At 51.6% G+C, this 14976-nt stretch overlaps 5 protein-coding genes across 5 annotated transcripts; 3 read left to right on the top strand and 2 right to left on the bottom strand.

Moving 5' to 3' along the window:
* Positions 1 to 150: 150 nt before the first annotated feature.
* T069G_09602 (uncharacterized protein) lies at positions 151 to 1103 on the bottom strand (the record flags this gene model as incomplete). The annotated part of the gene is made up of 2 exons (XM_056176812.1): positions 151 to 577; positions 640 to 1103. 2 exons carry the CDS (start codon positions 1101 to 1103, stop codon positions 151 to 153), a joined length of 891 nt encoding a protein of 296 aa, XP_056025290.1.
* Positions 1104 to 2856: 1753 nt separating this feature from the next.
* On the top strand, positions 2857 to 4016 carry T069G_09601 (pyridoxal-phosphate dependent enzyme domain-containing protein; the record flags this gene model as incomplete). Its single annotated transcript, XM_056176811.1, has 3 exons — positions 2857 to 2939; positions 3017 to 3484; positions 3539 to 4016. 3 exons carry the CDS (start codon positions 2857 to 2859, stop codon positions 4014 to 4016), a joined length of 1029 nt encoding a protein of 342 aa, XP_056025289.1.
* Positions 4017 to 7213: 3197 nt separating this feature from the next.
* On the top strand, positions 7214 to 10058 carry T069G_09600 (WSC domain-containing protein; the record flags this gene model as incomplete). Its single annotated transcript, XM_056176810.1, has 2 exons — positions 7214 to 9200; positions 9262 to 10058. 2 exons carry the CDS (start codon positions 7214 to 7216, stop codon positions 10056 to 10058), a joined length of 2784 nt encoding a protein of 927 aa, XP_056025288.1.
* A 510-nt stretch (positions 10059 to 10568) lies between these two features.
* On the top strand, positions 10569 to 11118 carry T069G_09599 (CENP-S protein domain-containing protein; the record flags this gene model as incomplete). The annotated part of the gene is made up of 3 exons (XM_056176809.1): positions 10569 to 10601; positions 10662 to 10785; positions 10913 to 11118. The coding sequence occupies 3 exons, from the start codon at positions 10569 to 10571 to the stop codon at positions 11116 to 11118; spliced, it is 363 nt and encodes a 120-aa protein (XP_056025287.1).
* An 856-nt stretch (positions 11119 to 11974) lies between these two features.
* Positions 11975 to 13080, bottom strand: T069G_09598 (pyridoxal-phosphate dependent enzyme domain-containing protein; the record flags this gene model as incomplete). Its single annotated transcript, XM_056176808.1, has 2 exons — positions 11975 to 12905; positions 12995 to 13080. The coding sequence occupies 2 exons, from the start codon at positions 13078 to 13080 to the stop codon at positions 11975 to 11977; spliced, it is 1017 nt and encodes a 338-aa protein (XP_056025286.1).
* Between the last annotated feature and the right edge of the window lie 1896 nt (positions 13081 to 14976).

Here is a 14976-nt window from a genome sequence, read left to right as displayed (position 1 = left end):
CTCCTGATTGCTCCTTCATCGTACATTGATACAAGTTGTACATAATTTTTTTTTGAGGTTTTCATTTTTTTTTTCTTGCTTTCCTGCTTGTCAACTTGATGTAGACCTCTGTGGTACTACCGAGCCAGAGGCGTCAAGCTCATAATGGACTTAATGCTGAGCAGAGTCGTAAATGCCATCCTCGTAGCGGTAGTTAACCGGCTGTCCATACCCAGCGGTAGTATGCGGAGCCGTATATCCACCAGCACCCGTGTAAGCGGTGTTGTTGTTGCCGGTGACGCCGGTGTACCCGTAACCAGTCTCGTACTTGGGGTTATAGTCGGTGTGGTTGTACGGGTTGGAGATGTCGTTGTTGTCAGTGTTGAGCTGGTCGGGCTGCGGGTGCTGGGGTAGCATGTTGCCCTCCTCGCTACCGTCGACGACCTGGCGGGAGCCAAAGATGCGTCCGAAGAAGCCGCCCTTTCGCTTGCCGAAGCCGGAGGTGTAGTTGTTCTGGGGGCTGGGACCGAAGCGCTTCTCTTTTTGGTGGTGGCGCGAGAGGGCGAATTCCATGAGGATGGAGAAGGCAAAACAGATACTGGCGGAGAAGTTAGTTGTTTTTGAGTCTATATACGAGGTTTATTCAAAAGGCTTGCTTACATTGCGATGATGGACACGGCGAGACAGGCTGTCTGCAGTCTGCAAGCCGTGTGGAAGCTCGGTAGTCTGGTGAAGCCCTTATCCGCCTGGACAGTGGCATCTGACTGACCCTTGCCAAAAGGCGTATCAAGCACGCCGTTGCATGAGCCGGCGCCGTTCTTGTTGGCAATGGCGACGTAGATGAAGGCTCCGATGAAGCAGACGTCAAGCACGACAGCCAAGAAAGCCGTCAGTGTGTGGCCAGCGAGGCAGCAGAGCATCAACAGGGCCAGCAGCGTGTACAGAGTGCCGGCTCCAGAGATGCCCTCGACGGCGCGGAGGCTGGTGGCGATGGGAAGCTTGTGGTTGTGCAGCGTTGCGAGGAAGTAGGAGTAGATGGCGAGGACGATGGCGCAGCAGCAGAACTGGATGCCGCGGATGAACCACTGCACGAATTTGAGGCCGAAGCCTAGACCTGCGCCCATGATGGAGGTTTTGTTGAAGTACGAAGAAGAAGAATCAAAGTGTCGATTTTGATTGGTGGTGTGAGAGTGAGGTTCAAGGTGGTGTGTGATATATGCAGAAGGATGAGAGATGGTTTAGATAGATGTGAAGATGGAAAACCTCGGCAGGAAGAAGAACGATGAAAAGCGGTAAGAAAACAACCGGAATTAATGAAAACCCGTTACGATCGTTTCTGTAAAATACCAAAAGAAGAAAGAAAGAAGATGCACGAGTTCGAGTCAGTTGGACGAAAGGAAAAGGAAAAAGAAGAGCCGATTGTCGAAGCGATTCTCCATCAAAGTGTGGCTCACCAGAGGGGCACATGCTTGTGGCGGGGAGGAATCGTCACTGGATGACGTACCGGAGGGTCCTGTGTGGTTTGATGCTTGCGTACGAGTGCCAAGTACGTACCGGGCGCTGTGGCTGAGACCGGGGCCATGTGGGGGTGTATTTTTGGGGCTGAGGCTGGTGCAGCTGAACTAAAGACGGCGAACTGCTGGGGAGATCTTTTACTTGGTTGCTTGATCCCTTGCGTCAGTGGTGGAAAGGCTATTTGGGTAGCTGGAGGCAGCCAGTGAAGAGGGAGGAATTCGAACAAGATTCCGGATCAGATGCTGCCGTGATGATCATTACCAGGTATGTAGGTGCTAATACTAAAGGTGAACAGGACAGGCGAGAAGTGTATCTATCTTGGCATTCAGGTAGCTAACGGTACATAAATGGCAGCCTACTACCTGTATGAGTGCATCGCAGTATGGTTACCTCAGGTGGTTAGTTACTGAAAAGGCTTCTGTCGGTTGAGCCTGAAAAGTGTGGCTGTGCAGTCGAGTTTACTGCCAGCATCGCCATCCTCCGCGCAGTGTGGGCAGAATTGCTAACTGCAAAGGACCGAATGAATGTTTTCTCAACTGCAGCACCATGATTTTGCAGTCCAATTGAATTCAATTCACCGCGACTCAGCTTATTATTCGAAAGAACACAAAGAAGAACTAGCATGGAAATTGTCTCACTAAATAGAATAGATGCAGGGTCCAGTGGAGGAGGATTGAAAAAAAACGGGAAAAAGTCAAAAAAGATGGAGACGGATGGAACCCAACACAATGTGGTGAGTATGAGACGCAGCTCATTCACCACGTTGCTGCTTAAAGATCTTACCTGCAAGGGCAAATCATAATCCATTGGATGACGCTCATTTGTCCACCATCGGAAAAAAAGCAGCGTCGATCAGAGACATGCAGATTCAGGCACTAACAGCCAGAAATGAGACGCCACGCCACGTCCTCAACAGGCATCGTCAACATAGTTAGAAAGCCCATTGCCATAATCCTCAGTCGTCGCTGTAAAACGACATTTTTGACATTTTTGACAGAAGGGCGCATGTAAGTCAAAGGCGTGCATGAATCACAAACCAACAGCCCGTAAGACAGTGAAACAGAACGTAGCTTCTTTTGGGTGGCAACCCCTCATTCTGACTAGGTACCCGTCAGTAGTCGGTTCCTTAGTTCCAGATGGAAATCTTTTATCAACTTCTTATATATCAACGAGACAGTATTGAACATATTGGATCGCTTCAGCGCTCACTCACTTGTCCACTCCAATCATTGTTCATGTCTTTTTTTCTGTTATAGAACGTGACCAATCAGGATTTAGCAACGCATATTTTGGGCATCAACATCACTTACCGAGAGGGCATCGGATCCCATTCATCTCTCCTTACAACCCCCATCAGCAACCATGGGGTCAGAAATCCACACAAAGATCCCCTACATCGAAACCCCACTCATCAAATCACACACTCTCTCAGAAGTGGCTGGTTGGTAAGGACAAAAACACTCACATTGGGTTCCCCTTTCTTGCTTTTCGCCCCGAAAGAAAGACGCTAACATGGCTTCAGCAATGTCTTCCTCAAGCTGGAGAACCTCCAGCCCTCAGGGTCCTTCAAGTCTCGCGGCATAGGCAACTACATGATGGCCAAACTCGCCGCTCAAGGCGCAGACACCAGCAAGGTCCATTTCTACTGCTCGTCCGGAGGCAACGCCGGGCTGGCCTGTGTCCATGCCGCCATCACCTTGGGGTGCCGGGCCACCATTGTCGTCCCGCTGTCGACTTCAGCCTTCATGATTGACAAGCTGCGACAGGCCGGTGCCACTGATGTTATTCAAAAGGGGGCCTCGTGGCAAGAGGCAGATGACTACTTGACGGGAACCCTCATGGAGGAAGCCCGTACCAAGGGAGACGTTGCCATCTATGTACCTCCATTCAACGCTCAGGAGATTTGGGACGGTGCCGCGGGCATCTCGCACGAGATTGCAAGACAAATCCCCGCCATGACCAAACATTATCCGGTGTCCATTGAGGGTGTGTCAGATGACGACGTGACGGCACGCATAGGCAACGTCGATGCCATTATCTGCAGTGTCGGTGGAGGTGGCCTCTTGTCTGGTGTCGTGCAGGGTCTCGACGACCTCTCCATGCAACAGACTCGAGTCATTGCCGTTGAAACTCTCGGAGCAGACTCTCTCCATCAGGCAGTCCAAAAGCGCGAGCTGATTACCCTGCCTGCCATCACTAGTCTTGCCACCACCCTGGGTGCGAGAAGGGTCTGCCAAAGGGCCTTTGAGTACGGACTCCGTGAGCAGGTCTCAACCGTGGTGCTCTCCGACGCCGAAGCCATTGCCGCCTGTAAGCGGTTCGCAAGCGAGGAGCGCTTCCTGGTCGAGTTGTCGTGTGGAGTCGTTCCCGCGGTGGTGTACAGCGGGCGGCTGAAGGAGTTGATTCCCGGACTCAACAAGAATAGTGTGGTTGTGCTTGTGATATGTGGAGGGTGCAATATCTCCTACGAATTACTCGAGCACTATGTCACAAGCCAAGCAGCCGCGGCGCACACAAGCTGATTAGCCCGCAGGAAACGACAAGGAGATGGCAACGGAAGATGAATCTAGACTATTCGCCGAGCAAGGGACGGACCATGGTATCCCTCCGTGATACATAGAAAGGTGGCGAACCGGTCAAGAGAAGTGTAAATTTAGACATGAGTGAAAGGCATCCACCCCGTTCCTGGTGGTATTAATCAATGTTACCGTGGCGTACAGAATCCTCCGCTGGGTGTCTTTTGTTGCCCGGCTAGGCCAGGAGGACGCTCTTGGCGTGTCACTATCGGGTAGAAACAAAGAACAAAAAGAGACTCGACTATTGGTTGGTGGTCATATTTCATTTAATTTGCCGCATGCGCTGTATTAGTATTGATCCGTTCGGGAAATAATATGCTTAGCGAAGTCATTTATTTGGCGACCCTCTAAACAGTGAGGCTGATCGATATGAGATGAGCACCTTGGTAGTTGCATTGCGGAGGAAGGGACCGGAATCTCGGCAAGCTTCTTGGCCGAAAGCAGAGCCATTGTAGCCTCATAATGGACGACTCGGGATGTAGAATGAACAATGGCGCGCAGGGATTGATGGTTCTCGGCCTTTGTCTCTGCTGCTGAAGAGGTTTAACCTGCAGGGTCTCTAGTAGACTCATCACACATGTTGCATTGCGAACCGAATGAACTGAACTGAATCGAGCTGCATGGTGGTAGCGAGGCCGCGGAAGCCAGAAACCATGGCCAATATCTGTGGCGAGGACCCGTGAACGGCCGGGATCTGGTCAAGCGATTGTCCACGAGCAGCGGAGAGGGTGTGGCCGGGTTGCGGCTCACCACCTGCCCCTCGATGCAGGCAAACGGGGCCGTGAAGGAAATTGTGATGTTGTTCAAAGGTCCAGCCGCTCCGCCCACTTACATGGTGGCGCATCTACTACGAATGTTCTCGCATGTATGTACGTCGTTAGTACCTCCGAACACGCACGAGTTCCCAAAGAAGAAGACGAGGCATGAGGAAAAGTCTGGTCAAGAGAAGCCTATGCCGTGTAACCTATTGCTGGTTGCGAAGACGGTCTGGAGTGTGGATTCGAGGTTACCTGGGGTTGGTGGAGATTGATGGCGTTGGGGGCGACAAAATAGTCGAGACAGCCAGCCGCAGAGGCTATTGCCAGCATCTGCATCTGCATTCGCAACTGACCGGTGGAGGATTTGAAAAGCAAGCTGCTTATTGGCCGGATGTCGGATGGAGACGAGGCTCAATCGGTCATGGGTTGCGAGTAAACGTGTAAAGAGAGGCATCGATTTTTCTCAGTCGCATTGTGAAGCTGCATCAGCAATCTGCTCTCCGAGGCAGCCACCCGCGGATAAATTATTGCTGACGATCCATTGCATATGCACTGGTTAGGCTGGGCATTGTTGATGCAAAAGGCCAAAATACGAGAGATAGCTGGGCCGGGTGCAGTTGTTCTTCTGCATCTCTTTGGTTCCATTAGCAACATAGCCACGCTAGCGTTGTGCCGAAGCCCATGCGGCTAGTATGAGTATTCTCAGTCTGTCAGATAATAAAGGAGCCTAGAATTCTTGGGTGTGATTATTGGGCCCATGGACCGGTGATTTGTTGTTTGTGTTACTCAATCAACAAGGTTGGTCTTAGTACAGAGCAAAATGCGTTCAGTACGCGTAGCCAGCATTCATTCATTCCCCCTTGGTGGCTTGCGGCACGACCCATGCGATGGAAATCACTTGCTTGGAATATTGTAGCCCGTCCTGGGCCTCAAGGTTTGCGCTACGGCTGGCTTCCGAGTGTAATCCATCACGCTGCCCCTGGTGAGCACTGGGCTACTGTCGATCCGGTTAAAGCTGGCGCGATATCCGATCCTCTTGACCCTCCATTACTAGGCCTAGGAGCTTTTGATAACGCCAGTGGGTTTTAGCCGCCCGTCCGATGTCCATGTGTATGTCGATGGGATACGGATTTCGACAAGGCCGGCAGGCGGATCAGACGGGATGGCGATGGGGAAAATTCAATAAAATGGTCTGGTGCCTGTTTCTGTACTGTATTACTGTGGTCAGTCAGTCTGTGTGTGTGCGAGTGGGCTCTTTTTCTGCTCGTTCACCTCGTCTACGCTGCCAAGACAGACGCCCCTGGTCAATAGCAGAGCAATCAATACTAGCAAGCATCTGCAAGTGTCTGCAAGCATCAGCGCCGTCTTTTCAGCTGCCAACCCGCCCTCCGTGCCGTCCGAAAAAAGCATGTCGGTGACTATCGACTGTGCCCAGAAAGCAATATTGCGACCTGTGCCTGTACGGGAGCTGCACTGCACTGCTGCACATGGCACATGCCACCGGACAAGGGCCAAGCACAAACATAATGGAGGTGGGGAGGCGTGAGTGAGCACGGGCTCTTGATCCGGCTCTTCAGCCCGCATCGACTATGTTAGTTTCGGCTTTGACTTTTTTGGCCCTTGGTGATGGTGAGAGTGAGAGAGTATGAGTAAGTGTGTGCTCGTACAGTATGTAAGAAAAACAACAGCACGACAGCAGATGGAAGGCTTGGCCATGGATGGACGGCATCTGCGGGGCGTGGATTATCTCTTGTTTCCTTCCCTCCAGGCCATGTGCTTGGCACAATGTCCACCAAAAAGCCCTTGGCTTTGGGGCCTGAGAGTGCCTGAAGTACCTGAACGGTGGACTAATGCAGGTCGGCTGCCAAAAATACGAGAACGACCTGAACAACTCAACCCTTGCAGCCAGCATCTCTCCAATCGACGGCCTCAATCCCGCCACTCCGGGCTGAAGACAAGGGTGCAGAGCCTGCAGAGCCTGCAGCCTTTGACGCTTCTGCGAAGCCATGGACGACGAACCAGTGCAAGAGCTGCAGCTCCATCGCACGACTCTGGCCCGATACGATACAGCTGCAGCTCTCACACCCTCCAGTCAAGACTCTACTCTCCTTGTCCTTTTCCTTCTCTATTACTTTCATCCTCGTCGTCGTTTCCTTTCTCTCTCTCTTTGTTGTTTTTCTTAAAAGGCGATGAGTCTGCCCGCTCGTTTTCTTGGGATTTGAGGCCATCCACGCTCGCTCGCTTGTGCGTGTGTCGAGATAGAGACAGACAGCGACACAGAGACTCTACTGCAAGACCAATTGAGCTGTTCTCATTCGTTTTTTGTTTTTGTTGAACACAGTCTCTCTATTGCCCATTGAGCATCGAGTCTTTCGCAATCCCACCATGAAGTCAACAGCTGCCTTGGTGGGCCTCCTCGGCCTGGCTGGCTCAGCCCTGGCTGATCCCACATGGCCCAACGCAGTCGACGAGATTGAGGAGATCATGACCCAGCTCCAGTCGTTCCGCGCCCGTAAATTCGCCGACACCGTGAACCCATGCTCCAACGAAGCCTCGGGGCCCGGCCGGCAGAACGCCGCTGAGTGGCTCCGGGTCGGCTTCCACGACATGTCCACTGCCAACATCAACTTCGGCATTGGTGGTCTGGATGCCTCGCTCCAGTACGAGCTGGACGATGGCGAAAACACCGGGCCTGGCCACAAGACGACGCTCGAATTCATGGCTCCCTATCTCTCTCCCCGGTCCAGCTTGGCTGACCTTATCGCCCTGGGCGTCTACACATCTGTCCGCTCTTGCGGCGGTCCTGCTGTGCCAATTCGTGTTGGCCGTATCGATGCCACCGGCAAGGGACCTACAGGCGTTCCCCAGCCCCAAAACTCTGTCTTCACCTTTCAGCAGCAGTTTCAGCGCATGGGCTTCAGCACTCAGGAAATGATCCAAGTCACCGCCTGTGGTCACACTCTTGGTGGCGTCCACAACACTGAGTTCCCCGATATCGTTCCCGCCGGAACTGGACTCCAGGGCGAGGCTGGTCTCGACAGCTCCGACGCCGTCTTCGATAACAAGGTCGTGACTGAGTATCTCTCCGGAGAGACCCAGAACCCTCTTGTTGTCGGCCCATCCGTCAAGATTAGCAAAAACTCCGACTTCAAGGTTTTCAATTCTGATAACAACGCGACCATGGAGGCCTTGGCCGATGCCGATACCTTTACCTCTGTCTGCAAGACTGTCCTGCAAAAGATGATTGAGGTTGTCCCTCCGGGCGTCACTTTTTCCGACCCAATTGTGCCTTACAACATCAAGCCGGTCAACTTGCAGCTGACTCTTGCCAATGGCGGCACCACTCTCCAGTTTACGGGCTTTATCCGTGTCAAGACTACCGGCCTTGCCAAGGCCAGCATACCCAGCGTAACCCTCACTTACAAGAACCGCAAGGGCACCACCGACTGCGGCCTCAGCTCTTGTGTCATCACCGCAACTCGTCAGGGCACCAGCCAAGGCTTTGATGATACCTTTGACTTCTTCCCCTTCACGGCCAACATCCTTGCTTCTTCGGGCATCTCATCCTTCACCGTCACTGTCAACAATGCCGACGGTACCAAGGACATCTACGACAACAACGGAAATGAGTATCCTGTCCAGGATGCCATCATCTTCCAGGCTCCCCAGAGCTGTGTGCTAGGATCTTCGGGTGCTCTGACTGCTGTCGCTGCCGTCCGCAACGATCGCCTCAGCCAGGGTGCGCAAGCTAAAATCTGGTTCAAGACTCCCCAGACCACCAGCCCCGTTCCTCTGTTGCAGAGCACCACCGTCGACCTCCAGAAGGGCCAGTGTGTTGGATCCTACACTTTGTTCAACATCGACACCACCATCCAGGGTGGTCTGGCCTACCAGGGATATGTCGATGTCATCAACGGTGACCAGTCTGACAGCTTCAAGTCCCTCGCCAACATTGGCGGTACTTGCCGTGACTTTGCCAGCCCAGCCGCCTGCAACGGAGGAGATGAGGGATCCGGTGGCACAACGGGCCTCCCAACCATCCCAGCCACTACCACCGATGCCGTGCCAACTACTTCCGAGTCTGCTACCAGTGAGCCCGCGACCAGCGAGCCTGCCACCAGTGAACCTGCTACTAGCAACCCCGTTACCACTGCGCCTCCGACAACAACGGCGCCTCCGACAACTACTGCAGTTCCCACTCCTACTCACAAGCCTTCAGTCGATGGTTACGTCCTTGTTTCTTGCTGGACCGAAGGCGATGGCGTTCGTGCGCTTGCTGGCAGCGCCTATGCCAATGACACTATGACTCTGGAAACCTGCAGAGACTTTTGCAGCAGCTATGTCTACTGGGGTACCGAGTATGGCCGCGAATGTGAGTATTTCATTCTTACATGTCTTTGAATTACATTTGTGCTAACCAATGTGTGACTCAGGTTATTGCGGTAACACGCTTGCCAAGAGCAGTGAGGCAGCCCCCATTGATCAGTGCAACATGGTTTGCGGTGGTGATGGTAGTGAATTCTGTGGTGCCGGCAACCGTCTTGAGCTGTACTCAACCACCGTCACCCAGCCTCCCACTCCCACCGGCACCCTTACTCACGAGCCCACCGTTGGTGCCTACACGTTGGTGGGTTGCTGGACGGAAGGTCAAGGCGATCGCGCTCTGGGCCAGGCAGCTACCCAGGCAGCTGACATGACCAACGAGGCTTGTGCCGAGTTCTGTTCCGACTACAGGTACTTTGGTACTGAGTATGGTGATGAGTGCTACTGTGGAAGCTTCCTTTCCACTTCGAGCGCAACCGCTCCCCTTGCCGATTGCAACATGCCCTGCGGTGGTAATCAGTTTGAGTACTGCGGAGCCAGCAACCGCCTTGAGCTTTACATCAACGCCAACGTTACTGGCGGAGAGCCTGAACAACCTGCTGCTGCTGGCGACTTTGTGTTTGTCGGCTGCCAGACGGAGGGCAACGGCACCCGTGCCCTGACTGGCGCTGCCACTGCAACAGGCACCATGTCAGATGAGGCCTGTGCCGACTTCTGTGCTGACTTTACGTACTTTGGCACCGAATACGGCAGCGAATGCTACTGTGGCAATACCCTGGATCCTTCATCTCTAAAGGCTCCGGCGTCTGACTGTAACATGCTTTGCAGCGGCAACGAGCTCGAGTACTGTGGTGCGGGCAACCGCCTGTCGCTGTACACCAAGAAGCCTACTGAGCTTACTGAGTAGATGTGTGAGAGATGCGACTGTGAAGGGAAGAGCCTTTTTCGTTCTCATGGTAGATAGAACCAGTTGGAGGGTAAGGCGTCGGGATTTGTTATATGTTGGCAGCTATATTACCACGGCGTGAAGGGATTTATGTCTATGGGACTAATTGGATTCAATGGCGGACATTTAGGGTTTGAAAATCGATGTGAGCAGAGAATGAGATGCTCGCACGAGGATATGAATGAAACGAATATCAATATCTAAGTATGACTTGATGAATCATATCTTGTGATGTGTGTTATCGCATTGTCCAACTTGTTTGTATAAACGCCTTTTCGAAACAAATGTCGTCGCCAGTAGCTTTGCTGCCCAATCAGTACTAGTGCAGCCACCCCGCGACGCGCTCAGGCAATTCACTTCACTCGAAAAGCACAACCTCACACTCACACTCACTCTCACTCTCACCTTCACTTACACTCACGCCATTGTCCATATCAACACTGAGGAATTTCTGTAGACATCAGAATCAACATGGCCGACACGACGCGTGAAGAAGACCGTGAAGTATGAAATACTCATAAATCTCTCCTTCTATAACCAGACGAGCTCATTGTAAACCATTAGCGCCTCAAATCCGCCCTCTGGTACGCCGTCGGGCAAATCGTCGACGAAGAATGTCTAAAGCGCAACCGCAATGCGACGCCCCAGTTCATCGGAGCTCTAACCGAAATGACCTTGTTGCAAATAGGTGAGTGACAGAACAGCTTCATTGAGCATAGAGAAAGCAAGGATTGAACAGGGTGTACACTGTGTATAAATTCACGTGTATACATTCCTCTTGAATGCGGCGAAAAAGAGAGGCTTACGCTTCGCAGAAAACGTAGCGATTGATCTCGAAACTTTTTGCAATCATGCTGGTAGGTCGACTGTTACGACGGATGATGTGCTTTTACTGGCGAGGAAGAATCCGGATTTACATCAGATCATGAAGAATTATGTGGATGAGATCAAGGCGGATAAGGAGGCTGCGGCGGGGAGCAGTCGGAGTGGTGGTGCGAAGAAGAATAAGGCGAAGAAGTAGAACCGGGGGCTTCTCAATTTCTTGGTGAAGGAAAGCGAAGAAAGGTAGTGGTGGTTGATTTCCCTTTGCTAACTGTGGCTGATGAAATGGGAAGAGAGGCTGTCGTCGGGAGAGGGAGCGTGAGCGGTTCAGCTCATGATTCTGGTCCTAACTGATCATGATATTATCGCCATGGGACTTTAAAGAAAGTTTCGTCTTTCGGATCCGGGACTCGCTTTTAACGTCGGGCGGCTACGGGATCTGACATGCACACGCCCCTCCCTTCTAATGCTATTCAAAGGAACGTCAGATCTCATGCGAACAAGTTGGCTATGGACGCTGCCGATATCGCTCTCTACCGACCTTTTTCTTTGCGCTCGCGTCGGAAGAATGCATCCGAAGCTAGAAAGCCACGCGGATGGGAGGATACGGCAGTCATGATATTACGAGGCTCGGCAGATCTCCTTTTCTTCAGCAGGGGGTCAAAGACGATACAACTCATGACGGTGCTGGCGTTAATTTGGAGTCGCTGGGATACTCACGAAAGAGTCAAAGACACCTTACCGTTAAAGGGGTCACTATTCGGTATTACTGGGGACATGTCTAGATCCAAGATCCAAATTCAAGGGCATTACGAGTTTGCTGTTAACAATCAGAATTTCTGCATTTATATTATAGAAGAAAAAAGTACAAAGCAAAAACCAAGTCCGTCAAATAACGCTGCAAAGACGGGCAAGAATACCATACAAACGCCCCCCAATATGTTTATTCGCTCATAGTCCAACATTTTTTAAGTCCCAAGATTGAATGCTTCCCACATCGAGATCATGGATCATCATTCGTTAACCCTCATTAATAGAGATCATGTCTTCCGCTATTACACCTTGATGGTCGTAAGCGGGCCGTATTCTTCTCGGTACTGATCAAGAGTCCTGAGTGAGACCCCAGAGCCTCCACACACAATCATGACGACGTTCTTTTCTGCCCATTGAGCGTCAGTCAAGCCTTTGCCGAGGCGCTCTCTCAAATCGCCGCGGTATACCGTAGCCAATGCAGCGCCGCACGAAATCTCGACGACTAGGCGAGCATCGTCGGCGAACCGAACGCAACTGACTGCGGCATCGGCGTCTGAGACGACGACGTTTTGGGTGTTTGGTGCTTGAGACCACTTCCACGTCTCTTCGGAGACGCGCGAAACGCCCAGTGAAGTGACGATGGATGTGATTTCCGGCAGTGTGACGTGGGCGTTGGCCAGGATACTGGCATTGAGGCTATCAGCACCCGCGGTTTCGACGGTGAGGACATGAGGCTTCCGACCAGACCAGCGGAAGCTTTCAATGCCTTGCATCAGGCCGTTAAACAGGCCACCACCACCCACGCTGCAAACGATGCCGTCAATGGGAACATCAATCTGGTCCCGCAACTCGCCAACAATGGTAGCCGCGCCATCCCAAATGTGCGGATGGTCAAACGGCGGGACATAGAAGCCGCGAGGGTCCTTGGCGAGGAGGTTCTCGCGGAGGAACAGATCAGCAGCGGCCAAGTTCTTGCCGACTTGGAAGACGCGGGCACCAAGATCAAGAAGCTTATTCTTGAAGATCTTTGAGGCCGTCTCGGGGATGACGATGGTGGCGGGTTTGCAGAGGGCGGCGGCAGAGCTGGCGCAGGCGAGGCCGGCGTTGCCGCCGGAGAGGCAGTAGAAGTGGACATCGGGGTTAGTTGCGACGGCGTGGATCATGAGATTGCCTATGCCGCGGGATTTGAAGGAGCCGCTGGGCTGGAGGTTGTCGAGTTTGAGATAGATGTTGCTGTTGGGGGGGAGTGATGTTGGTAAGTTGAAGAATACATATATATTGGGTTGGACTGCTTCCTTGTAAAGCAGAGGGACGAAACTTACCAGCCAGCTACGCGGCTCAGTGGACGACTGAGGATGCATGGCGTCTTGATCCAGGGCAGCTTTGCGTCTGGAGAGATGGATCCCATTGTGAGATGATGTGTTGATATGACTGGAATAAGTAAAAGAAGAAACAACAGGAGGCTCAATTATACGGCAAGGTAGATGAGAAGCAAGCAATGATGATGGAGAGCAGAGATTGAAAGGAAATTTGGGGGACTAATGCTCTTGATAAGAGCTCATTTTGAAGCTCTCTCTTTGATAGCGGAACACCACGAGTTCACGAGTCCAACAACGGCCCGCCACAAACCGAACGAGTTAATAATGTTTTCCTATGTATCTTCCATGTTCTTTTCTTCATGCTTGTGTCGTTTACGAGGCACACTCCCCTCCCCTTTTTAGATGACCCAACGCCGTTGTTAATCGAAGGCCAGATGTGATCATGTGGTGGAGGGGGAGTGTTGGAGAAGAGATTGGAGTAACACGGTGAATGAATGACATGTTCGTTAGTACTTTGTAGCTCGAACTGTATTTATCCGTATTAGTATTCCATTAGTAGAATTGGAGTAACGGCTTCTAGAAGCTTGAGCGGAGGTGATGACCCATGGGAGTGTGGCGGGAAAGATTTAGCGAAGAGCTTGGTAGGGATCTAAGGGGAATGCCTGTCACTTTTGGATGGAAGAAATCAACGCCGTTCTAACGAGATGGAGAGATACATGCCTTGACGGGTAAGGGATGTGCCGATGGTGGAATCTTTGGAAGTCTTGGATGGGATCAATGTCACCGCCTGAGTTACGAATGTACCGTCCATACTACTAGGTAATGAGACGAAGCTTATAGATGAGCACATGTACCACACCCTGTACCTGATGAGCATCAACATTGACCGCTATGCCGGATCGTCCAATGCGACAGTTTTTTTGACAAGGCTAGATCAGGTCAGGGGTAAAGTAAATGGGCTGCATGTGCCCAATTGAGGGGGGATTTGCGTGGTCATACAAGCTGTAAGACAGACTGGCCTTACACTATTGATGCCTTCAGTGTATACGAGAGAGAGACTGTTGACGGTTTAACAGGACAATCACACTACCACCTATAATTGATGTATGCAACATCTCGATCCCAACACCCAAACAAACAAATACAAAATCAATCATCCGGATCAGACGGATTCCTCCAGTTCTACCCTTCCCCAAACGCCCCCTCAAAGGTACCTCAAAGATACAGCCCCAACACCCCGTATCTCCCCCGCCTCAAGCTATTTCCCCATCCGGCAGCTTCTAGACCCCGTATTACGTTGTTATAGGGTAAACACAGCAAAACTATAGGGTAAAAAGTGTCGATTTATAGGGTAACGAAATCAGCAAAAAAAGGGAAGCACCTTTGTCTTTGAAGCAAGGGTCCTTTTTGGGGTTGGGACGAATCAGACACGCCCGCATTGGGGTGTGAGACTTGTGAAGTGATTTAATTTGCTTGGATTGATTTTATTAGGAATTTTATTTGATGCTAAGAATAGATTTCCTTGAGAGGGATTTAGATAGGAAAGGACAGGGCGGAAGCTGTTGGGTATTAAGCTTTGGTGTGAGGGGAATCCTGGTGCTAATGCAGAGAAGCATATTAATCACCACAAAAAGTCATTACCAAAAGAAAAAGAAGAAGAAGAAGAAAAAATAGTAAGGAAGAGCCGCGAGAAAGACTCCAATTCTGCCAGGCTGCCATTTCCCTTTCGCTTCTCTCACCGATACCGCCGTTTCTACGGGCATCATCGAGTGGTCAGCTGGCCCAACGAGACGAGAGGCGAAAAAAGGGGAAAAAGAAGCTTTGCAGCTGACTCTGTTCTCGTGACCAGCTGCGACTCGAGTTGATTCAGGGAGTAGCTAATAGTGTCCAGCACCCGAGCGTGCGTGGCCACAGTTTGAGCACCAAATGAAGATGTGAAACAAGGCTGTTTATTTCCTACTACAGGCATCTACTTGAGTAATCAA

Source organism: Trichoderma breve, chromosome 6, assembly GCF_028502605.1.
Source record: "Trichoderma breve strain T069 chromosome 6, whole genome shotgun sequence".
In the NCBI taxonomy this organism is placed as follows: Eukaryota; Fungi; Ascomycota; class Sordariomycetes; order Hypocreales; family Hypocreaceae; genus Trichoderma; species Trichoderma breve.
The sequence above is the reverse complement of the archived record's forward strand: the minus strand, read 5'-3'. Positions and strand labels throughout refer to the sequence as shown.